At 44.5% G+C, this 25561-nt stretch overlaps 1 protein-coding gene across 2 annotated transcripts in view; it reads left to right on the top strand.

Moving 5' to 3' along the window:
- Positions 1–232: 232 nt before the first annotated feature.
- Positions 233–25561, top strand: part of RIOX2 (ribosomal oxygenase 2) — a 30846-nt gene continuing 5517 nt past the window's right edge. Inside the window, exons 1-6 of one of the 2 annotated variants that reach the window (XM_054046224.1) lie at positions 233–422; positions 8274–8709; positions 11952–12071; positions 13314–13442; positions 20110–20213; positions 24912–25014. In XM_054046224.1, the coding sequence (XP_053902199.1) occupies positions 8278–8709; positions 11952–12071; positions 13314–13442; positions 20110–20213; positions 24912–25014 (888 nt within the window). In that variant the 5' untranslated portion in view covers positions 233–422; positions 8274–8277. The remainder of the gene's footprint in view (positions 423–8273; positions 8710–11951; positions 12072–13313; positions 13443–20109; positions 20214–24911; positions 25015–25561) is intronic. The other variant, XM_054046216.1, reaches the window with a different exon arrangement.

The following is a 25561-nucleotide window of genomic DNA, read 5'->3' as shown; positions in this document are numbered from 1 at the left end:
CACATTCAGGCCACCCAAACTTTTATCAACTCAACCCCTCCTAGCCTCCACACGTACAGCCAGGAGAGGGCTTGTAAAACAAAACGCACGGCTCCTCCTTGCGTGTCCTCCCCTTTGCCAGGGGAGATTACCATAGCAAGCCATGTGGGTGTATTTTAAATCAAGCCAGGGAGAGCTGGAATAATAACCCAGCTGCCGCGGCCACCTGCAAAACTCTGCCTCCTGCCTGAGTTTTTCCCCGACCCCTCGCTGCGGCTCAGTCGAGTCCCAGCAGCGGGAGGAGGAGGAGCCGAGGCCCCCGTGACGGCCCAGGCACAGCTGCGGAGGAAGAGCCGCATGGCTCAATCTCCTCCTGCCCGCCCTTTCCGCGCCTCGTGACGGTCCATCCCCCCGCCCCGCAGCGCTCCCCTGCACCCGGGCTGGTAAGTGCGCCGGCGGCTCCACCGCCTCGGGCAGCCACGTGGCGAGCAGCCCGGCCAAGAGCTGCAGCCGCCGGCGGGGGAAGGAGGCCGGAGGGGCCCGGGCCGGAACTTCGGCCTCTCGCTCTGGCTGCCCGCCCCCCGCCGCGCTCCTGCAAACCCGCCCAGGCTGCAGCCCTTGGGCAAGCGCTTGGGCCTCTGCCCCCCTTGCTGGCCCTGCCCCCCATTCCCTGGCAGGCCGTGCTGGGCGGGGGTCGGGGCGGGGACAGCTCGGGTTCAAAGGGGTGTCAAAGCCCTTGTTCCTTTGTGTGTCCCCCCCCGCCCTGTTGCAGCTGGTGTGGTGGGTGGGGGGCGCCTGGGGCACAAATGGGCTTGGCAGGATGCGGTTTTTACTGTTAATGTTGATGGATAATATCGATGTTTGTTTTAAAGCATTTTCCCCTGATTTAGTGTTTCACAGTTATGCAAATTGATGAGCCTTCAGCATTTTAAAAACATTTTGTATCAAGTTAAATGTTCACAGTTGTTGGAAATTAGGGGGAAGGGTCTGACAGTAATTGTTTAATGACCATAGACCAGGGGTTTCAAACTGGGGGTTGGGACCCCTCAGGGGGATCGTGAGATTATTACATGGGGGGGGTCACTAGCTGTCAGCCTCCACTGCAAACCCTGCTTTGCATCCAGTAATTATAATACTGTTAAATATATAAAAAATGTTTTTAATTTATAAGGGGGGGAGGGGTCGCACTCAGAGGCTTGCTGTGTGAAAGGGGTCACCAATACAAAAGTTTGAGAACTGCTGCGATAGATGTTGGGATTCAAAAAGTTAAACCTTTATAATTGCTAACACGCACATTGTCAACTTCCTGTGTGGAAATGAAGTAAATATCCTTCAATTAAACTCTGTTTTCAAGCAGCATTTTTCTGTAAATTCGCCCATCTGTAAATTTCTGTAATGGATGGAAATTTGTTGCTGGTTTGTGTGTGTGCAGGGAAATCGATTTTAGCTACCTTTACTGATTAAAAATCTGATCTTTCTAAGCCTAAGCAGTAACTATTAAAATGTTCAGTTTAATGTACAGGAGATAGAGAAGAGGGGAGTAAAGGATGAAGAATCCTCCCTATTAAAGGGGTAGAGGCTTCATGCACTGTTAAACAATCAAGCTATATGTAGACTGCATAATATCTTATATTGATAAAAGAACAGGAGTACTTGTGGCACCTTAGAGACTAACAAATTTATTAGAGCATAAGCTTTCGTGGACTACAGCCCACTTCTTCGGATGCATATAGAGTGAAACATATGTTGAGGACACGGACACGGGGACACACACACACACACACACACCCCGAACAGGTGGGAGTTGTCTTACCAACTCTGAGAGGCCAATTAATAAGAGAAAAAAACTTTTTTGAAGTGATAATCAAGCTAGCCCAGTACAGACAGTTTGATAAGAAGTGTGAGAATACTTACAAGGGAGATAGATTCAATCTTTTTGCGGATACAGACTAACACGGCTGCTACTCTGAAACCTTATATTGATAGCCACTTTCATCCCTTAAAGGTCCTGGAATACTAATATACTTCATACATACAGTACTATTAAAATGCAAGCCCCCCTGTGGCAGAAGACAGCAGCTAACTGGCACACAGTACAACAGTGTGGGGACGTTTCAGAACATCTATTTGTTAAGTTTCATCTGAAACTCCACATTCACATTTGTGCATGGAATGCTCTTTATCTACCTTGCAAAGCTGAAGGCCTGAGGTGACCTTGCTGGGATTTGATTCAGTATCTTCAGGAGGCCAGGGTGTTCCAAATCCTGAGTGGGTTCCACCTGACATTTTGATTAAAAAAACTAGAATATGAAATTAATGATACACATTAGATGGATTAAAAACTGGTTAACTGGTAGGTCTTAAAATGCAATTGTAAATGGGGAACCATCACTGAGCAGGTGTGCTTCTAGTGGGTTCCTGCAAGTATTGATTCTTGGCCCTATGCAGTTTAACTTTTTTATTAATGACCTGGCAGCAGGGCCGGCTCCAGGCACCAGCTGAGCCATCTGGTGCTTGTGGTGGCAGATTGTTGGAGGCGGCATTCTGCCCAATCTTTTTTTTTTTTTTTGGTTCTTGTTCCGCTCTGGCTGCCCTGCTCAGAGGAGGGGGCAGAGTTGGGGCAGGGATTTTGGGGAAGGGGCGGGGCCGGGGCAGAGTTGGGGCGGGGCCTGGGGTGGGGAAGGGGCAGGGGCAGGGCCAGGTCCACCGTGGAGTGTCCTCTTTTTTTCAGTGTTGAAATATGGTAACCCTATTTAACTCTCTACACACGGGGGAATTTTTTGTCTGTATTGTTACAGACATACTTGCTGACAGATATTTTGAAATAAATTACCAAAGTAGTTGAAACTGGTATGATTATATAGTGTTATTTTGACAAATAAAATATGCAGAATTTTAAAATATTGTGTGCAGAATTTTTAATTTTTTGACGCAGAATACAACCAGGAGTAATATTCAGGTCACTTCTATTTCATTGCTCAAATGTTTGTTTATGAGCCTAAGTTTCTGCACTCTGGTTTGAAAATTTTGGCCTTAGATCATTGTTTGGCTTCAGTGATTTAATTCTAAGCAGGAACACTTTAAAAAAAATTGAATATCACTGTTTGGATTTGTGTTTCTTGCTCACTTTAGCAATAAAGTTATATAGTCTGTTGTTCTCCAATCTTCTGTTAAATTAGGGTTACCATACATCCGGATTTTCCCGGACATGTCCGGCTTTTTGAGCCTCAAATCCCTGTCCGGGAGGAAATCCCCAAAAAGCCGGACATGTCCGGGAAAATAGGGAGGGAGGGGTCGTGGGGCTTGGGTCCGGGCTGGAGCCGCTGGGGCCAGTGCCGCTCGGCCGGGGGCTGGTGGGGCCAGCGCCCCAGGGCCCGAGCCAAGCCAGGCGCGAGACGCCGGGGCCAGAGCCTCTTGGCCTGGGCCGGCTGGCCGCCAGAGGGAGCCGGACTGGGCCGCGCCCTGCCCCAGCCCCAGCTTACCTGCTGCCTCTCTGTTTCAGGCTTCCCGCGAACATTTGATTCGCGGGAAGCAGCGGAGGGGGGGGAGCAGGGGGGCGGAGCGTTCAGGGGAGGGGGCAGAGTTGGGGCGGGGACTTTGGGGAAGGGGCGGGGAAAGGGAAGGGGTGGAGTTGGGGCAGGGCCGGGGCCCCGTGGAGTGTCCTCCTTTTTTTAAATTAAAATATGGTAACCCTAGTTAAATGAAATCCCTGTCTACAAATTGTTTACCTTAGTGCTTACCTTAAGAAAATCAATTGCACGATTAAACAATAATAGAATACCATTTATTTAAATATTTTGGATGTTTTCTCCATTTTCAAATATATTGATTTCAGTTACAACACAGAATACAAAGTGTGCAGTGCTCATTTTTTTATTACACATATTTGCACTTTAAAAAACAAAAGAAATAGTATGTTTCAATTCACCTAATACAAGTACTGTAGTGCAATCTCTTTATCATGAAAGTTGAACTTACAAATGTAGAATTATATACAAATAATAACTGCATTCAAAAATAAACAATGTAAAACTTTAGAGTCTACAAGTCCACTGAGTCCTACTTCAGCCAGTCACTCAGAAAAACAAGTTTGGTTACAATTTGCAGGAGATAATGCTGCCCACGTCTTGTTTACAATGTCACCTGAAAGTGAGAACAGTCGTTCACATGGCACTGTTGTAGCCGGCATTGTGAGGTATGTACATGCCAGATGTGCTAAAGATTCATATGTCCCTTCATGCTTCAACCACCATTCCAGAAAGTATGCGTCTATGCTGATGACGGGTTCTGCTCGATGACGATCCAAAGCAGAGCGGACTGACGCATGTTCATTTTTATTATCTGAGTCAGATGCCACCAGCAGAAAGTTGATTTTCTTTTTTGGGGATTCAGGTTCTGTAGTTTCCACATTGGAGTGTTGCTTTTTTAAGACATCTGAAAGCATGCTCCACACCTCATCCCTCTAAGATTTTGGAAGGCACTTCAGATTCTTAAACATTAGGTTGAGAGCTGTATCTATCCTTAGAAATCTCACGTTGGTACCTTCTTTGCGTTTTGTCAAATCTGCTGTGAAAGTGTTCTTAAAATGAACATGTGCTGGGTCATCGTCCGAGACTGCTATAACATGAAATATATGGCAGAATGTGGGTAAAACAGAACAGAAGCCCTACAGTTCTCCCCCAAGGAGTTCAGTCACAAATTTCATTAATGCATTATTTTTTTAATGAGCCTCATCAGTATGGAAGCATGTCCTCTGGAATGGTGGCTGAAGCATGAAGAGGCATACGAATGTTTAGCACATCTGCATGTAAATACCTTGCAACGCGGGCTACAAAAGTGCCATGCGAACGCCAGTTTTCACTTTCAGGTGGTGTAAATAAGAAGCAGTCAGCAGTATCTCCTGTAAATGTAAACAAACTTGTTTGTCTTAGCAATTGGGCCAAGAAGAAGTAGACCAGAGTAGACTTGTAGGCTCTAAAGTTTTACATTGTTTTGTTTTTGAGTGCAGTTATGTAACAAAAAATCTACATTTGTAAGTTACACTTTCACAATAAAGAGATTGCACTACAGTACTTGTATGGGGTGAATTGACAAATACAATTTCTTTTGTTTATCATTTTTACAGTGCATATATTTGTAATAAATAATATAAAGTGAGCACTGTACACTTTGTATTCTATGTTGTAATTGAAATTGATATATTTGAAAACGTAGAAAAACATCCAAAAATATTTAATAAATGTTAGTTGGTATTCTATTGTTTAACAGTGCGATTAATCGTTTTTTTTAATCGCAGTTAATTTTTTTAAGTTAATCACGTGAGTTAACTGCTATTAATCGACAGACCTAGTTTACATTTAAAGTTTCCATTTAAAAACAGGTAAATGTGCCAAGAGGTTGGTGTGATTGGTATAGCTCTTAAAAGTACAGATACTTAAACTTGTTTACATTTGTGTTATTGATGTATAGAAAAAGTCAGTAGTAGATCTTAACATTTTCAGCATTTTTACTTCTTCCCACTACACTATGTGCTACCTTTCAGCCTTTTTAAAGTGTTGCTGCAAACTTCCACCTGTTGAAGCAATGTGATGAATTGACTTTGTTTTTACATAATTACATGCAAGCTTTTTGTCTACCTAGAAAAGCAAAATAAATGAGTTTCAACTGTACAGTTACTAGTCTGTAATGAAAGGTTCCTAGTGACAGTATAAACCAGGATGGATAAAAATCAATGATTTTTTTTTTTTTAATAATTGGATTTTTTTTATTTAAATCAGATTTTTTTGATAAAATGCTTTCGATAGGTTTTGTCCTCAAAAAGATACGTTGTAGCTCAAAGATATTTCATCATGGAATAGGGATTATAAATTCTAATTCTATAGTATGAGACAATATATTCATGTAATGTTTAAGAAAAGTTTTGTAAATGAGCTCCAATAGTTCATGGATTAGGGACCCAATTTTATGGGGTTCCACAGGCTTCTGTATAGATTATTTAGGTTAATCTTTTTATCTACTCAATGGGACTCAGTGCTCAGTCTAGAAGATACCGTCAGAGATGCTTAGTTTTGCAGTTCTCAAACTGTGAATTTGTGTCTCCAGAAGTAACATGCTTGTTAACAGCAAAAATGTTTTTAAATAAATAAATAATATATAGAGGTGAGAAATAACAGACCTCAACTCTGTTGTCCCTCTGCAAATTTATGTACACGGAGTCAATCCCTTACCTCTCTCTAGAAGTGCAAAGTTTCAAAAAGTTCAATGACTAGAAGATTGTTGGGGGTGGAATAGATCTGGACAAGGAGAAGAAGTTTGGAGATAAATGTGAGAAGCAAGGGATGTGCTTGTTTTGTTAAAATATTATATGTTTGCTGTTGAAGAAAAAAAAATCCAGAATACTTAACGTTGTTTCAGTTAAAAAAAACAATTTAAATGTCTGTCTGGTGGTGTTCTCCTAATACAGTATGGCAAGAAAATCCTCCAAATATTAACGATTAACCTGTTGAACTGGAGATAGTTCACCTCCCAATGACTTCATAAATATCTGCTTCAATTTACCTTTGGTAAATGAAATACCCAAACAATCATTAGTTTTACAGCTATATCAGAAAATGAATCTGAAAAGTTTTCAAAATAAATCTCTGTTTAAAAATGTATAGTGTGTACCTTCTAAAAATGAAACCTACATCTATCTCTGAGTTGTGAAGAATATGTATTAAGGTTCTAACAACCAACAAGAATGCACTTTTATGTAGAAATCTGTGATTAAATCGAGTCTTTATGACTAGTGATTTAAATCAAATCCACCCTGGTATAAACCACAAAGCTTGACTGTTTTGCCCAAGATCGAAGTGCAGCCTTACAATATATACTGTTGCAGTGTATAATTCTGTAGGGACAATAGAAAGGCCCTCAGTGTTTTGATAGATTTAATGCTTTGTTAAGACTGACACCGATTTGATTCTTTCTAATGTAATTTTTTTCTCTTTCCTATAAACTGAGTATTGCCAATGCCTAACATCCACAAATCATAAGATTTTAAAAATATAATTGCGTGTTGCTTGCCTTTGAGTCATAATTTTTTACCTTAAGGGGGGAAGCTGCTCATCCTAAATTCTTATGTGATGATCTCAGGTTCAAAGTGCAACCTTAAACACAAATGCCTTCCAGTTTGCTACTCTGCTTACACTCTATCTCCTGGGGTGCTCCTGTTCTATCCTCCATCCTGACTAAACAGGACTGCCAGTTACCCTGTTCACATCATCTTCCATGTTCCCTCGCAGTCTTCTATTCCCTACACTCACTTGTCCTTCTTATTTCCTTCCCTTTTCCTTGACAGTCCCCTATCCATCACATTGTACTGCACTCTTCTCAGCGTGTGCCTTATCTTCCCTGCCTTTTCCTGAACCCCTGATTCTTCATAGTTTCCTGTCATGTTTTCCAAGGCCTTGGCTACACTCGCGGCAGCGCTGTGAAGCGCGAGTGTAGTCGCGCCGCCAGCGCTGCGAGAGCTCTCTCGCAGCACTGCAAGTACTCCACCTCTCCGAGGGGAATAGCTTGCAGCGCTGCGAGAGAGTGTGCAGCGCTGCAGGTGCTGATTACGCTGGCGCTTTACAGCGCTGCACTTGCGCTCGGGGTGTGTGTTTTTTCACACCCCTGAGCGCAGCAAGTGCAGCGCTGTGAATTGCCAGTGTAACCAAGGCCTAACACATTCATCTTCCCTGCTGCCCCTACAGTGTCATTCCAGCACCTCCATGTTCTGGCCCTCTGAGGTCAGGCTGGCTTAATTTCTCCCACTCCCACTGGAAGCTATGGGAGGTGTTGGCCATCTTGCCAAGGTCAGTCTGTGACTTCAGTGCTGCTGACAAAAATTAGAAGCGGCGACCATTCTTCGGAAGGGCAAAACTGTGAGATTTAAGGCAGTAATCAGAAATAAGTGAGGACCTACTATTGCCACCCTGAGACAGCCAACAATCATAAATCAATCATCCAGTTCCCCCAAAAATGTGAAGCCAGTTGCAGGATTGGGGACTAAGTGAGCAACAGCTACCTGCAGAGGTCTCGGAATTGCTAAGTGTTCATGGGAGGAACTGAGGTGCATGTGAACGTTCTCCCTTGTCCTTATGGAATGATTTGGAGGAGAGGGGGAGAATCTGAAAGGAGCTCTTCATGCAGTTCCCCTTCCCCTGGTTCTCATGTATTAAAGCGAGAGGGGCTGATCTGGGCATGTAACCCCTTTAGCTGATTTACTGTATTGTTTCTAGTGGCCTTACTTTCTTTATTAACTTAAACAGGAACATGTCCAAGAAAGGAGGGAAACAAACCGAAAAAGGAAGGAAAGTACATGTACCATGTAAACGAGCAAAGGTGGAAGCATCTTGCCCTTCTTCACCTATGAACTATGACAGCCCAGACAGTGTCTTTGAAAGTTTGATCTTTCCCATCGAACAAGAGGAGTTCTTCAAGGAGTTCTGGGAACAAAAGCCACTGCTTATTCAGAGAGATGACCCTTCAGTGGCTGCTTACTACCAGTCTCTCTTCCAGTTAATGGATTTGAAGGAGCTGTCCAGCCAGGGTTTATACTATGGAAGAGATGTTAATATCTGCAGGTGTGTGAATGGAAAAAAGAAGGTTTTAAATAAAGATGGCAAAGTGAACTATATGCAGCTGAAGAGAGACTTTGATCAGAAAAAAGCAACGATACAGTTTCATCAGCCTCAGAGATTTAAGGTTAGATCTACTGTTGCCCATAGATTGTGGCTCATGTCCTGCTTATGTGTTTTTGTAAAATATAAATGCTGCATATTACCTAGTTGCTGTCTTATTTGCCTCAGTCAGGCTGGATGCACAGTATATCATAATGTATCTTAATGAAATCAATGAGAAATTGGTTTAAGCTGCTGGCCAGCAGGCTGTGAACACCAACTACTTTATAAATGAACTATCTGAATTAAAACACTGTTTTATACTTTGCTCTATGCACCATCCTTCCATGCTGTAGCAAGAGGCACATCTAAAAGCTGATCCAGGGTGTAAGAAGATTAGAACTCCTCCTTAAAAGCTTGTTTTGTTACCATCATTATAATGTAGGGAAAGATAAACACACAAACTTAATTATTACCCATCTTTATTTTCTTCTTAAAGGTCACCACCCACCCTTTCTTGTTATAATTTCTGTGTGCAAGTGCAGGTTTTAATACCGGTTCTTTTGAGGCAAGGCAAGGGGTGAAATATTTCCAAAACACTCCACCTTCTTACAAACAAAACACACTAGTATTGAATTACAGCATAGTTAGTAGCATGCTGTCCATTTTAGCAACTGCTCACTCTGCTCTGGCTAGGTCTACGCTACCTGCCTGAATCGGCGGGTAGAAATCGATCTCCCGGGGATCGAATTATCGCGTCTCGTTGGGACGCGACAATCGATCCCCGGATCGACGCTCTTACTCCACCAGCGGAGGTGGGAGTAAGCGCCGTCGACGGGGAGCGCGGAGGTCAATTTTGCCGCCATCCTCACAGCAGGGTAAGTTGGCTTCAATAGGTCGAATTCAGCTACGCTATTCGTGTAGCTGAATTCGACCTATCTTAAATCGACTCTCCCCCCCCCCCCCCCCCCCCCCCGCCAGTGAAGACCTGCCCTCTGTCTTTTTCTTACTTCTTAGCATTCATTGTGCACTGATTTAATCAGTAACCCTGGGAAGGAGAGGATGGTTCCACATACAATCTACAAAGGGATGAAATGTCAATACTCTGGGATGGGTATTAGGCACAATTATGTCAATATGTAGTTTAATTTTGTATTAGCCTCTTGGGAGGTATACCTGTTAAAATTGTGCCCCAAATGTAAGATCTTGCTTAGGCTATTTTTGATTTCACTGTATTCTTGGGGTGCAGTGTCATATTTGGCATTTGAAGATGGAGTGGATACTGCAGTCTAGTTAGTTGAATGCACATAAATTGATAGCACTCCTTTGCCTTCTTGTATAAGGGTAGCTGGTAGCATCTTCTGTTTCAGGCTATTTATTGATTCTGGACCCAGAAATGAGTGTAATTCCTTAAGCATGTCATGTCTGTCTGATGTGGGTGATGGCAGTGTATTTTAGAACTCATTCATGCAATTAATAAAAAGGGTTTAAAAGGAACTAGAGCAGTCATAGGAGGAACCTGCTTTGAGAACATAAGGCAATAATAAAAGCACAGTTTGGATAACTGTAATGCCAAACAATAACTAAACTCAGCAATGTTGAGACATTCCATGTTTGGATTGTTTATTGGTATGTTGTGTGGTTGGCATTAAGATTTGGCTTTACGATATGAGTTAGAGAAATTTCATGTGTGCATTGTATGTCTCTTTTCCCCCCAAACAGAAGGGGTGTTTTGGTGGAGGTATAGTGTAGCGTAACTAACCCTGGTGAGGTGCTATCATTAGGGTTTGAAACTTTAGACCATCAGTGCTAAAAGCATGAGATTTTATTAGTTGAACTAAAATGCTTGGGGTTAAAATTTTCACAAACACTTAAGGCATTTAGGGGCCCATGTCCTATTGACTGTAATCATGGGTTAAAAATCCCCTAACTGCAAAAAGAGCTGGTTTTGGGAGGGAAATGTTTGTTTGTTTGTTTTTAATGAAAAATATTTTTGTTGCTATTTTGAAACATCTTGACCTGCTCTAAAACTGATTGAAAAATGGGATTAATTTATTGTGTGAAAACTTTCACAAAACATTCTTTTTTGTGGTTGAACAATCAAAATGAAGAAAAATTTGACAGGCTCTAGCTGGAAATTGTAAAAGACTCAAACCTGTCCTATGAACTAGCCACAAGGACTCACATTCTCTTAGTGTGGGTTATATTTAGGATAACTGGATAAGCGTGTGTATCTGTGTGTGTTTAGGGAGATAAGGCTGGCTTGAGTCTTTGCTTGTTTATAAAGGATTTGGAGGAAAGTGTGCATGCGTGTGTTGCGCGCACACACAATGGTTTGACATGAAAGAATCTTTAACTGTAAACCAACAACAGGCTTTGGCAGTGATGGTATAATAATTAGTATTCAACATATTTCACAGAGTAAGGCAGTTCTTTTTCATTTCAGACATATTTAAAAGTATCTTCCAACATGTGTCTCTGCAAGTCTGATTTAAAAGCTAAAATACATTTTTGGGGCCTAAATAAGAGGGTAATTCCGTAACACTGAAGAACAGACACTAGAAGTTCTAACCCCAAATATCTTTAAATTATATTTGGGGGCATACCACTAAATATCCAAAGGTTGATGCTAGGAAAGGTGAGAGTAGATTGGGAATGGGGGGGGGGGGAGACAATGGTCAGAGATTCTAGCCTAGTGTCATTAGAACGGAGTGAATAATGGAAGAACTTAGGTTGTTTTCTAAATGCGATTTGATTGTGTTGTATTTGGTATCTTTAGTAACAGGGCTGGGACCTTTTACACTCTCTGTATGATCCTACGCTGTATAATAGAGACACTATGTATATTGATTTCATTAAGATATTATTCACAGATTGACTCTGGCTTCTTTTTCCCTCCCCTTAACCCCATTGTTTTTAGACTCTGTAGAAATAATAGAGAAGGGAAGGTACCTCTACCTTCCCTTCTTTATTATTTCTACACCTTCTACCTATTCTCCATAGCAGTCAGGGCAGCATATCACCTCCAGATTGGCAGCTGGCTTGCTAGTTACCTTCACAGCTGATTTTTTTTCCGCTGTTCCCCACAGCATTCAGCATGGACATGTTCTAGTGAGGCAACTGGCATCCCTCTCTAGTAGGACCCCAAACTTGTGGTGTTTGGCAAACTGCCTTTACAGTTTCTTAAGTTCCTCTGTGTCTGAAATCTGTGTGAACTGATACCATAGTTAGAGCAATACATCAAACATTAATTTAAAAAAAACAAATGACACATTTGCTTTTAGCAGTGACATTTATTTGTGATAATTTCACTTGCTTTCTTTAAAGGATGAGTTGTGGAGGATCCAGGAGAAGCTGGAATGCTACTTTGGCTCTTTGGTTGGCTCCAATGTTTACATTACTCCTCCAGGGTCCCAGGGTCTGCCTCCCCACTACGATGATGTTGAGGTGAGAGAACAAGCTTGCAATCTGTAAAGTTACAAGCAGATTTTTCAAGTATGTTCACTTTATGGAAGTCATTAAATGGATCCATGTAATAGAGACAGGTTTATGCCCTGTCTAGGTATAGATTTGATCAAAGTAACCTACAAGGATTTTTTCATTTTAAAGAAAAGTATTGAATAATTTGATGGTAATATCCTGTTAAATGTGCTTTCCAGAACTGTTGTGTGAGATTTTCAGTTGATGCTGACAAGCTTCCCAGCAGCCTTTATCTTTCAGTGTAGCAGTGTTACACGGCGGTGGTGGTGGTGGTTTTAAAAAGTGACAATGTCAGGTCAAAAAAATCAATTAAAAACTTCCAAACCTACCTTTGTTACCAATAACACATCAAGGGCCTGATCCTGAGAGAGCCTGCTGACTTCAGGGGGAGTTGTAGGTGCCTAGCACTTCTTGGGGTCAGACCCCTCCAATTATTAAAACTGTAAAAACTTGGAAATCTTCTTTTCTTTGCAATTTCTTCAGCTTGTACAATAGAAATAGACTGGTCACACTCTGGTACTTGTTTAGTAGCACAGCACTACAATGACTAATTTGTAAATGCTGCCAGGGAAGACTTAAATCTAGACGTGTCTTTATTGTACTTTTAAAAATAACAAAAACATTTATTACATTTTATAAAACTTATTAAAATATCAAAACCTGAAGTTGGGAACTTATGCTGCCCAACTCTCTCTTCTTTTTGCTGTCCATGTTTTAAAAATAAAGCAAATATTTCCTAGTTGGTTTTAGAAATATTACAAATAAAAGACATAAATGTCTCATCATGAATTAGAGGTGGTTTTTATTTTATTTTTAATTTCACTTCAGATAAATGCATCTAGCAGTTTTGTTTGTTAAAGGAATTTTAGCTACACACAAACATACTCTTCAGCTACCTAGCATGTGCAAAATGTACCTGTCAGCTGTCTGCAAAGCCTTCTGATAGAATTCAGTGTCCCATTTGGAACTGTTACGCGACTAGGTATTTCACACGCTCTGTGTTCTTATGTGACTGGCAGAGAACAATTTTTGAACTTTATAGAGCTCTGGGTGTCACCAGTAAGGCCATCACTTTGACTTTTTTTTGTCTTTGCTACCTCTCTCTCTCACTTGGTCCCCTGGGTATTTTCAGAGTTCAAAACTTGAGCAGCTGGAGGTTTGAGGCGCAGAATGGCTTTTTGATACATATTGTTTTGTGGCCCTTTGCAGGTGTTTGTTCTTCAACTGGAAGGAGAGAAACACTGGCGTCTCTACAAACCTACTGTGCATTTAGCTCGAGAGTATAATGTTGAATCAGAGGATCGGATTGGGAATCCAATACATGAATTCATATTAAAGGTACTGGTATTTGCTGCACACAGCTTTCTTGGCTTTAGCTGTGAAATATATAGTGTCATAACTTTATTTTTTGATATATTGTTTAAGAAGAATGCCCTGAATGTGTTTATAAAAATGACATTCAGAGCACTGGAAACCGTCTGGCATATAAGGCAGTCAGGTATCCTATAGGCAAATTGGAGAATCAGTATTTGGTCCTATGAATGCATTAAACAACACTCCATATTTGCATACCCAGGGTTTTGATGGGATGTTTGGTGACTTTCATTTCCTATGTTCTTTTTCTTTCTGGATGGTCTGTTGTTGAGTTTCTGTTGCTTTGTGAAATGTCTCTAACAAGCATACACAGACCTCTGTCATTCTCGCCTAAAGATTAAAACCCTTACTAAACAAGATTCTTCCTTTGCATTCCTACCTGTCCTTTACAGACAGTCCAGTGTGGAGACCAGTGAGAAGTTACACCATGCCAGAGTCCCTAGTCATTGTTTCCAGAAACAATAGTGGATATCTGGTGACATTTTGGTGCCAGTTTGTTTAAATTTTCAGTTGCAGCCTGTATCTGTGGAACTTGGTTGTCTTCATCAGGGAACTGTAAGGCCTGGTTTGCTACCTGTATCCAACACAGAGCTCAGCTCCATGGGAGTTAACCAGTAGCTAATTCAGTTAAATTATCCACCTTTTCATACTGGGGAGCCCTTCCCCAGCTATCTAGTTGGGATCCCGCCTCCCTTTAGCAAGAAGGGAAAGGCAGCTGTGGCCATAATCCTTTGGCATGTGTTTGCAACCCCCCTGGGGGTTGTGACCCCTTACATTGAGAACCCATGGTGGTCCTAATTATTTTGCAGTCCTTAATTTATAGCAACTTAATGTTGATAATGCACTTATGTATGAACCAGTTTTCCCTTAAAGACTTGGGCCGAAATCCTGCTTTGCCTTACTCATATGAGTAGTCTGTTGAAGTCAGTGGGTCTATCAAGTGAATAAGGCAAGCAGAATTTGGCCCTTAAAGTGTAGGTCAGCTCTGACGAGTGACTCTGTAAACTGACTTCTTTCTACCCAGCAGATCTGTTCCCCTTTTTTGTATTGTTGAGCACCTAGTAACTTTATTCCCTAATCATCAAAATGATAGTCTAGAGAAAGGTAGATCAGGTAGGACAAATGTTTAGCAATTGTTCCTCGTAATGTAAGGTCATGGATATGACCCCCGCAATTTGTCCCATAAGGTTTCTTACCATGCTTCAGGAAACCCAGGATTTAGAAAAGCAAGATAGTTCAAAGTTATTAATAACGAATCATTCTGTAAAGAAGTAATAAACCAATGTTAGCATTCAATTACAATCTCTTCTGTTGTAACTCTCCTGCGGGGAGCTGCTAACGGGGCTAACCCCTGCCGGAGAGTTAGGGTATGTCTATACTACCTGCTGGATTGGCAGGTAGTGTTCAGTGTATCGGTGATTGATTTATTGAGTCTCATCTGGATGCGATAAATCGATCCACTAATCGATACTCGTACTCCACCTCGGCAGGAGGAGTAAGCGTAGTCGATGGGGGAGCCGCGGCAGTCGACTTGCCGCCATGAGGATGGTTAGTTAAGTCGAACTAAGATACTTCAGCTACATGAATAGCGTAGCTGAAGTTGCGTATCTTAGTTCGAACCCCCCCACTATTGTAGCTCGGGCCTTAGATGCACTCCTTGTAGGAGGTGTTCCTCTCTAGGTGAGCTGGAACGTAAGTTCTTCTTCAAGTGATTGCTCCTGTGTATTCCACAGTAGGTGTGCGTGCTCGCCACGTGCACCAGTGCCGGAAGTTTTTCCCTTAGCAGCATCCGTAGTGGGGGAGCACTGCTGCAATCCCTGGATTGGCGCCGACATATTGCGCTCTAAAGGGGGCTGCGTGCTCCCCCCCATCCTCCGTTCCTTCTCGCCACCAGTGAAGGTAGTCGGAACTTGTGCTCCAGCTTTGCTGCAGCAATTCTAGCCTTAGTGGTATCCAGCTTCTCTCACTTGTTGAACTCTTTCTCTGTTGGTGCTGGGCTCGGGGCATGCCCCGTGGCCCAGGCTTCAAGTCGTGCGACTCTTGTTGCAATCCTATGCTCAGAAGCGATCCACACACTCAGTGTCTTCGCTGTCTGGGCGAGGCTCACATTAGTGAGAAGTGTAAAATTTGCCGCTCCTTCAAGCCCCGAACGAAGAGGGAGCGTGAGATCTGACTCCGAGCTCTCCTAATGGAGTTGGTGTTGACCCCGGCACCGGTCACGTCGAGCCGACCCCACGCCGGGCACCTCATCCTCGGCACACAGCGAAGCGCCCCAGGTGCGCCGTCCTGATTCTGCGCCCAGTACCACGTCGTCGGTGCGCAGCGACGCCCGGTTGATGAGCCGGCACCACCCCCCCTTCTAAGAAGCAAGGGAAGACTCAGTGGCGCCAGGAGAAAAATCGGGGTGAGGCTAGACCCGCGTTGGGAAGCCCACGATCCCCATCGGCACCGAGACCTCCGACTCGGGTGGAGCGGAGTAGTCGGGTGCCATCCACGCGTGCCTCGCCAGAGGTGAGAATGCCTTCAACGCCGGAGGCAGCTCAGGCTGCGTGCGACATCATGATGCTTCCGGTACCGGGAGCGCCGCTTCAGTCGGGCCCCCGATCCTGTGGGAAGCCTTCGCTCAGTGCCCATTGACCCTCTCCAGACATCTCCGAGGTCGACATACCGTCCCAAGTTGAAGGGCTGAGCCGTGGACCCCAGCGCGCCTCCACGCCGCAAGCAGGATCATCTGCGAGCAAGCTTTCCACTTCCACTCCGGGAGACCGTAGGGGAGGCACTAAGAGACAGCACCGCTCCTCTTCGAGCCTTCACCGCAGGGACAGGTCTCGTCGTCGTCGGCACCGCTGTTCCTCCTCCGGCACCTGCCGTGGAAGGTGCTACGCCCGGAGCTCGTCACGGGAATCCCAGGCACCGAGGCGTCATAGTCTTGGGTACCGGAGGCATTACAGAGACAGCACCTCAGACTCCAACCTGTCCCTTCAACTCTGGCTGGCCTCCCGCTACTCCCAGACCAGGGACGGTCTGGACAAGGTTGTTACGGTGCCGCCCGCGGTGGTTGCAGACCTCCAATAGTGGTCCCTCCAGAGCAACATGCTCCGGGGAATCCCCTTCCGAGACCCCTCTCCCTCACTAGATCTAGTGTCGGATGCCTCGGACCTGGGCTGGGGAGCCCACGTGGGGGACATCAGGACCCAGGGTATGTGGTCACCCGAGGAACTGACCCTGCATATAAATGTCAGGGAACTCCGGGCTGTGCGCCTGGCCTTTCGCCAGCACTTACAAGGGAAGGTGGTCAGAGTCCTCACAGACAACATCACTGCAGTGTATTACATCAACAGGCAAGGGGGCATGCGCTCCAGGGCCTTATGCCAGGAAGCCCAACTCCTGTGGGAGTTCTGTATAGCCCACAACATCCTCCTCCGAGCGTTCCACCTACCCGGCGAGAGCAACACGCTAGTAGATCACCTGAGCAGGGTGTTCTCACAACAACACGAGTGGTCCCTGCACAGGGAGGTGGCAGAATGGATTTTCCTTCAGTGGGGCACTCCCCAGGTGGACCTATTCGCCATCGCTCAGAACCGCCTGTGTCCCAGGTTCTGCTCCACAGTGATAGAAGGCGATGGGGCCATGACGGACGCATTCCTGCTTGATTGGTCGGGGCCCCGATGTACGCCTTCCCGCCCTTCCCCCTCATAGGCAGGGTCCTACAGAAGGTGAAGTCAGATGGGGCGAGAATTATCCTGATAGCCCCGGATTGGGCCCATCAACATTGGTACGGGACCCTACTGCAACTCTTGGCTGCCCCCCCCTCGCAGGCTGCCGCTCCACCCGGACCTCCTCTCCCAGGAGGGAGGTCGTCTCCTCCAGCCCGACCTGGGCCCGCTCCACCTCACGGCGTGGCTGCTCCGTGGCTAAATGCGGAGGAGGGGAGGTGTACCGAGCCTGTTAGACGTGTCCTGCTTGAAAGCAGGAAGTTGTCCACACGGAGGACCTACCTGGCCAAGTGGTATCGGCTCTCCTCCTGGGCGAGGGAGAGAGGCTCCTCCACCATGTCTGCTCTGCTCCAGCTGGCCCTGGACTACCTCCTGTCCCTTAGGACCCAAGGGCTAGTTCCCTCCTCGATCAGGGTGCACCTGGTGGCCATTTTGGCCTTCCACCCTCCGGTGGCGGGACAGTCAGTGTTTTCCCACCAAATGACTTCCAGGTTTTTAAAGGGTTTGGACAGAGCGTTCCCTTATGCTAGACCCCCGGTTCCCCTTGGGACCTGAACCTGGTACTGTCACGCCTCGTGGGACCTCCCTTTGAGCCCTTGGCCACTTGTTCCTGGTCCCACTTACCTGAGAAAGTGGCATTTTTGGTGGCTATCACCTCAGCCCGCAGCATTTCAGAGCTTAGGGCGCTCACCTCAGAACCCCCGTATGCTGTCTTCCATAAGGGGAAGGGGCAGCTTCGCCCACACCCGGCCTTCCTACCGAAGGTGGTCTCGGCATTTCATATGGACCAGGACATTTTCCTGCCAGTCCTGTGTCCTAAGCCCCATTCCTCCAATGAGGAACGACGCCTACACATGCTAGATGTGCTTAGGGCGCTGGCCTTTTACGTGGATCCAACAAGGCCATTTCGGGCATTCCTCAGCTTTTCATTGCTACGGCCGAGCGCATGAGAGGGCAACCGGTTTCCACCCAGCGGATTTCCCACTGGATCACCTTGTGCATACGCACGTGTTATGACCTGGCTGGGGTTCCCCCGCCTCCTATTGTTAAGGCGCACTCAACGAGAGCCCAGGCCTTGTTTGCGGCCTATGTGGCTCATGTCCCCATTCAGGACATATGCAGGGCTCCTACATGGTCCTCTGTCCACACTTTTTCATTGCACTATGCGATTGTCTCCCAAGCAAGGGATGACGCTTGGTTTGGTAGGGCAGTGCTCCAATCCTTAACCTTTATCATTTAGAACTCCTACCCACCTCCGTCAGGTATAGCTTGGAGTGACCTACTATGGAATACACAGGAGCAATCACTCGAAGAAGAAAGGACAGTTACCTGTTCCGTAACTGGTGTTCTCCGAGATGTTGCTCCTGTCTATTTCACATCCCACCCTCCTTCCCCTCTGTCGGAGTTATCTGGCAAGAAGGAACTGAGGGTGGGGGGAGCACACAGCCCCCTTTATAGCGCGATATGTCGGCACCACTCCAGGGGTCGCAGTGGTGCTCCCCCACTATGGATGCTGCTAAGGGAAAAACTTCCAACACTGGTGCATGTGGCGAGCATGCACACCTACTGTGGAATAGACAGGAGCAACACATCTTGAAGAACGTCAGTTACGGAACAGGTACCTGTCCTTTGATAACTCCACAAGTTGATCCTTTCTAGTTGTGATAGATAATCAAGACAATTTATTAACGGCAGAGGGAAGCTTGTTTAAAAGGTAAGTGGATCACATGTGGTTTACCTATGACAAACCAAAGCTCTTTATAAATGGACAAACATAAGTGATCTTGCTAAATCCTGTGAAATTCTGTAATTGGAGGAGACCTTTAATTCACCTACTTGAAGAAGCCATTTGAAGAGTATTCACTTAAAATCTTTTTTTTTTTTTATGCCCACTAATCTGCCTAAAGAGTGGTTTGAACCTGGCAATTAAATGAAATTTAAGATTAAAATTTATTTTGTTTTACCATAGTTATTTTATGACTCTCTCCTGGAACACGTTGTCCAGGTATTCAGAATTTAATGGGAGAAGCTGTAAATTTAGCTTTATTTGCAGTAGCAGTCACATATCTAATTATTCCTGAAATTGATTTTAAAGTTAACCAAATTCTTGGCAGTGCTTATGTAACATTTGATCTTGGGAACTGAAGGGTGTGGTTTGGTGGTGGCATGTTCTTGCAGAGTTGTGCTGGGCCTGAAATGTTTTTCTGTGATGAGTTTTTTAGTGGTGCAAATTTTTTCTTCATGGTGGTGGTCCTTTGTCTGTCTGTTCTCTGCTCCCTCATCTTTATTATCTGTTATCTCCATTCTGCTAAATGGCATCACTTTTAAAGAGCCCTTTCTCACAAGGATTGTTAAGATAGGAGGATGGGGGGTGGGGCAGGGGGAAGGAGGACGGGTGGTCATTTTGTTTAAGACCTGTTACTAGAACTGCTCAAACTGTATTTAAAAATACATTAGTACCTAGCATAGATGGGTTTTATTAGCTTTCCTAGGCAACTCTAGTTGGTTTTCCCCCCCTCCCTCCCTTTCAAGGGTGGTAGGTTGGATCCAGATAGCATTTCACTTGTTTGTCGCTCTTCCACTGGCTCACTTTGTCAATGGGCCAGTCTCAGTCACTTCTTCATTTTGTGTGTACCTAGTTTAATGAGCATATTAGTAAATTTTAATTTGCTTTTGACTTCACAAATAATAAGGAAGAATTTAGTTCAGCTGTCAGGCTCTCCAGCCTTAAGAGGTCCCCTTTCATAGCTCAGCTATGTGGCATGTAAAGGAGGGTCTATTGTATTGCATGATTTTATATTCAACTGTCAGCATTGCTATCTAAGGAGTAATTTCTTTATTTTGCTAACATTGCAGAAAGGTAGTTACCAAGAGACTCTCATACTTAATTGTGTTTTCCTTCTATTTTCTTTTAGCCAGGAGATTTGTTATACTTTCCAAGAGGAACTATCCACCAAGCTGACACTCCTCCGGGGGGATTGTATTCTACTCATGTGACCATCAGCACCTACCAAAACAAGTAATTATTCTTTACCATTTTCATAGCGTGGCGTCCTTGGGCAGTTTGGATAAATGCTAACGGTGACCTAAAATATGTGTGTTTCAGAGAAGTGGTGCTATCTGTTGGCTAGAGCAAAGGCTTTGTAGTTTGGGGCTCTTGGGTGTTCTGTTCCTTGTTCAGGTACTGAACTTGCTGTGTGACCATTGACAAATACCCTAGCCTTTGTGCCTCAGTTTCCCCATCAGTAATATGGGGATAATACTTTACCTGCCTCCCTTGCAGGGCTTTTGTGAAATTTGTTTGATTGTAAGGTGCTATGAAATCTTCTGATGAATGATACCATAGAAGTGCAACACTGTAATTTAAATCTAAGCCAGTATTCATGTAGGAGTAATAAAGGTCTGGGAAAGCAAATCATTAGTTAATTGTTGCATAGAAACATAGCAAGGAGGCTGCTTTTAACAGAATCATTTTTAATTACTTACTTACTACTTACCAGCTGGGGACTTTAAGTGGAAGATAAATGACAAGTACAAATTCAGTGTTGCATTTTATACAGTCTCTCACCAACTGGAGAGGTTATTGCACATTTCTTAACCCAGAGACTATTAAGCACATCAAGGATGAGTTGTTAGTTTTTCTCTCCTATGCTGCCTCCACCAGGCACCCAAACTTTATTATTATATGGAAATATACCTATCTCATAGAACTGGAAGGGACCTTGAAAGGTCATCAATTCCAGTCCCCTGCCTTCACAGCAGGACCAAGTACCATCACTGACAATTTTTTGTCCCAGATCCCTAAATGGTCCCCTCAAGGATTGAACTCACAACCCTGGGTTTAACAGGCCAATGCTCAAACCACTGAGCTATCCCTTTCCTCTTTTTCTTAGCTGCAAACCATCCCTTTATAAAAATATCCGCATGCTTTTCATCTACCCCTTTCAGCCTTTCCCCAGAGATCAACTTCCACCTCAACACTGTTTCCTACACCTTCCCCCTGCTGGTGCCTTTTCCCACTGGGGGATCCCTGCTCCCACCTAACCTGTTTCTCCACTGCTGGTCTCTGAGTCAATGGTCTGGGTGAGGAATCAGATGTGGGAAGGATTTCTAGCAGTAGGGGGTGTCTCATCCCCTGCCCATATTCCAAAGAAACACATAAACCTAATATACCACGTTTCATAGCTGCTGGAAAACCTGCTGAACCCTGGAGTAGCACTTCCTACTTGATTCACTGGTGACCCTGTAAAATGACCAGCTTTCAGATTTTCTCCACCTGGTTCATGTTCTAAAGCTTAAGCTGAAATGGCTTTGAGCAGAGGACATGTCTCTCCCATACAGTAGGTGAGTCTTTACTGATTTACAGTGGGATTCAGTTTTGGTAATCAAAAGTTACTTTACAGTACGTTTTCTGCTTGTATTATGGAGAGGCAGCATTAGAATCATACTTCCTGAGCTGGTTTGGCCTAGCAGAACTCATGCTGTCTTGTCATGGTGCAGATTTTGCTGAGTAAGTTCACTGCTTTATGGATCCACTTGCAGTGATCAGTTTTTATGATCAGAACAGGAATTGCTCAAGTCAGTCCTTACAACTATTATATCATCTGTCAAATAGTATTGAAAGAGGAGGATTTACACTGGATTGCATCAGATCCCCGTCACATAATTGCTGAAGGCCTGAGAGGCTGGTGTTGAGTGAACATAATCCATCAGCTATGGCGTAAGGCAATGCCAGTTCACTCAGTTACTTGTGAAGCAGTACCATCAAGGAGCATGTTCCCTAGAGTGTTCTGAGAATGAGCAAGAGGCTAGAAGAGTGCTGTTCCTTTAACAGGAAAAGCATGCCCTAATATTTATCCATGCTCATCAGGCTATTGGTAACTAAAGCTTCCTTCACATTCTCTCAAGAATCCCAGGCAGCATGAGCAGCAATCTTAGGAAAAGTTGCTACTTTGTATTTCTCATCCCTGGGGGTAAAGCGCAGTGATGAGACTGACTATAAATATCAGGAACGTGTGGTACGTGCTGTTTGTTTTGGGGAAATTTTCCAAGAGCTCTTAAAATGCAACAATCATCATAGTCGTCTTTTGTGCTCTTCCTTGGCGTCATGATCAGTCTGTCCTGTAAGCGTTGTTTTCCTTGGCTGAGTGACTGAGGGCAATGGAATGAATGTGATGTTTACTTGCAGTCTTAGCTTGTGTTCCACTGACTTCACAGAGGAACAGCAGGATGGGGGTTTGATTATGTAGGCAGTTTAATATGGCTGGGTGTCTGCATTCATCCAGTAATATGTATACCCAAGAAGTGGATATACAGAATTCTAAATACACCGCCAGCTGTAGCGGTGTTGCACTCTGAACATATATTACGCACAAACAACTGTTATAAGAACACTTAAGGTTGCAACGTTAAGCACTCAAAAGGAAATGCCAGAATTGAGATTCTTGTGCAACCTTAACTTGCCCCCTTGTGCCTGTGCCTCAATCTGTGCCCAGCCAGTGCCAGTCTCTGCCCTTTCACCCCCACAAATTACACTCCCAGTCAGTTTTTCTTCCCCCTCTTCTCAATTCCCAGGCCCACCTCTTGTCCCCTCTGCATTTGAATCACACTGCTTCTTCCTTCCCACTGCCTGGAGGTGGGGAACCACTGAAAGCATAGGAGAGAGTCTCCTTGCTCTCCGTTTTGGTGCCAGGCTCTATCGCAGAGCAGCAATTACAGGGAGAGTCTGCCTTTGCCCCTTTAGACTTGGGCTGAAGCTTGCTCTGTTGCTCTATGGGGATGATGCATGTGTAGCCAGGTCACACTAGGAGCTGTGAGGGGAGGGAGTGTGCTCTATGAAGATGGAATCTTAGGAGATTTTAGCTGCTGAAGTCCAAGAAGTTTCTACTGAGCATGTACAAAGTACAGTTTTTCAGAGGCTTCTAAGGTGGCCAAATTTAGGTGGATTTTTCATGGGGATGGCAAAAGACACATCCCCGACTGAATTTCAAATCCCTGCACCAAAGCATGGAGTTTCTAGAGCATTTCAGAGAAGCGATCTCCAGAATTTTTTAACATGGGCAAAATATATTTTCTTCATCCTTCATCTTGGAAACAGCTGAACTGTTTTGGTTGAAATTATTCAAAACAATTCAGCCTGAGGCAGACACCAACATGGAGAATTTCAGCCCGAATGTTTGGCTGAGGTTTGATAAGTAATAGAGAACAGGGTCTTCTAATAGGAAATTTTGGGTAACCTTAGTAACAAGCAGCTATTGCACACAAATAGGAAGGGCTATGTGCATATATACGTACAAATTAATTGAATGTGGTCCTTTTTGAAAATGTACGTGTTTGTGTTACATGTTAATGTGTTTATAAAATTACCTGTAAATCCCTATTTTAAGGTTAACTATCTACTTTAGCAGTGCCCGCTCTTTCTCAGCGTGTTTCAGTGGCTGATGATGTCACTCCCTGCCGTGTGAGGGGAATCTTTTGGATCGTCCTAATAATGTAGTTGTGGGGTTTTCTTCAGCTTGGAACTCCCATTATTTCACTGTCCTATTTAGGCTGCTGGAGCTTCAATTTCCTGGTGTATCCCTGGTCTCATTGCATGGCTGCATTGCAGAGCCAAGTTAAACAATGCAGCTCATGGTAGTGGGAATGGATTATTTTTTAAAACAAGGGTCAGAGCCGCCTCTATTTAGAGTGTAGCAGAGGTAGGAGGGAAGGGGAAGGTCTAAGATGGAAGCTGCTCCGGTGTTTAATTACTAACATCAACCAAAGATTCCTTTTTCACATACACCCAATGAACAGCAGCAGTTGGGACATGTAAGGAGAAAAAGATGGTAAACTTTTCTGAGGCAGAGGTGGTGGCATTATTATTCATGTATCACTTGTATTACAGCACTGCCTAGAGCAGTGGTTCCCAAACTGTGGGGTGTGCCCCCCAAAGTGGGCACAGAGGAACATCTGGAGGACAGTGGTGGGGGCCCCAGCCAGCCCCTACGAGGGGTCGGGGAGGGAGCACCACCCAGCCCCAGCTTCGCTCCAGCCTGGCTTCAGACCCCGGCCACATCGCTGCTCCTGGCCCCCACTCCCAGCCTCGGCTCTGCTCCTGGCCCAGTGGGGGGAGGAAGGGGGAGGAGAGGAGAGTTTGGCTCTCATAGAGCGCAGTGGGAGATGGCAGCCATTGTGAACGAATTGTGGAATTTTTTGAAGATGATTATTCAACAGCCTCTGAAACAAAAACTTTCAGCTGTGGGAAATAACAGCAAAAAATTACCATTAATCCTAAAACACAGTTTTCAAATGTAGCCACTGCATAAGGGTTCAGTGATTTTTTTTAGAAAGCTAGTCTGCATTATTTTGTTCTGACCACTGGAGTCAAAGGTCTGACACTGTGCTCAATTTCTTAAATTTTTCCATTAATTTTAACTCGTACAGTAATGGATTTGTGGATTTATTTGTAAAGTCTCCATACCGAAAGAGTAAGTGCGGTAAAGTTGGGAAGGATACCCTGTATTGTTCAGACATAACTAAGAATCCTTAGCTTTAAGTGCAAATCTAAACTCAACATTAACAAGCTGTGACCAATGCTAATAAAGAGAATCTTGCTTTATCCAAGTTAGCTATACATAGCTTCCACTCTATATAGACGAGAAACAGTTAGATAGTCCCTTTGAGCCTCATTTCAGTGTCACCCTTTCAGTTGTTTTTGTTTCCCTCCACCCTGCAGTTCTTGGGGAGATTTCTTGTTAGATACGATTCCTGGGCTTGTGTTTGATACAGCGAAGGAAGATGTGGCTCTACGGACAAGTATACCGAGGCAACTACTGATGGTAAAGAGATGAGATTGTGAGGGGAAATGTAGCATGAACTTCTGTATGTTAAAGAAATGTTCGCAGCTCTCTTGGGGAAGAGGGATAGCTCAGTGGTTTGAGCATTGGCCTGCTAAACCCAGGGTGGTGAGTTTAATCCTTGAGGGGGCCATTTAGGGATTTGGGGCAAAAATCTAACTGGGGATTGGTCCTGCTTTGAGCAGAGGGTTGGACTAGATGACCTCCTGAGGTCCCTTCCAACCCTGATATTCTATCATTCCATGATAGCCCTATTGACGTGTTGGCCCCATCATGTAGTACCAAAACCACCTCCTTTTGAGGTCTGCAGTTCACCTCCATTTTCAACCCCAAGGAATATGCCGCCCACAAGCCGTGTCTAGGTTGTTGAACTGCTATCTATATATCCAACATGATCCCAAGCTCCAACACTTTCCTCTCAGTTGTGGTGTTGTTTTAGAGTCCCTCTCAGGTGTCACTTCCTTCTGGCGGAATTCTTAGTGATGCTAAGACTTGTTTTCACTACCGGCGTAAGTTGACCTAAGTTACA

Source organism: Malaclemys terrapin, chromosome 1 (assembly GCF_027887155.1).
Source record: "Malaclemys terrapin pileata isolate rMalTer1 chromosome 1, rMalTer1.hap1, whole genome shotgun sequence".
NCBI classification, from domain to species: Eukaryota; Metazoa; Chordata; order Testudines; family Emydidae; genus Malaclemys; species Malaclemys terrapin.
This window is presented reverse-complemented; position numbering and strand designations above follow the sequence as displayed.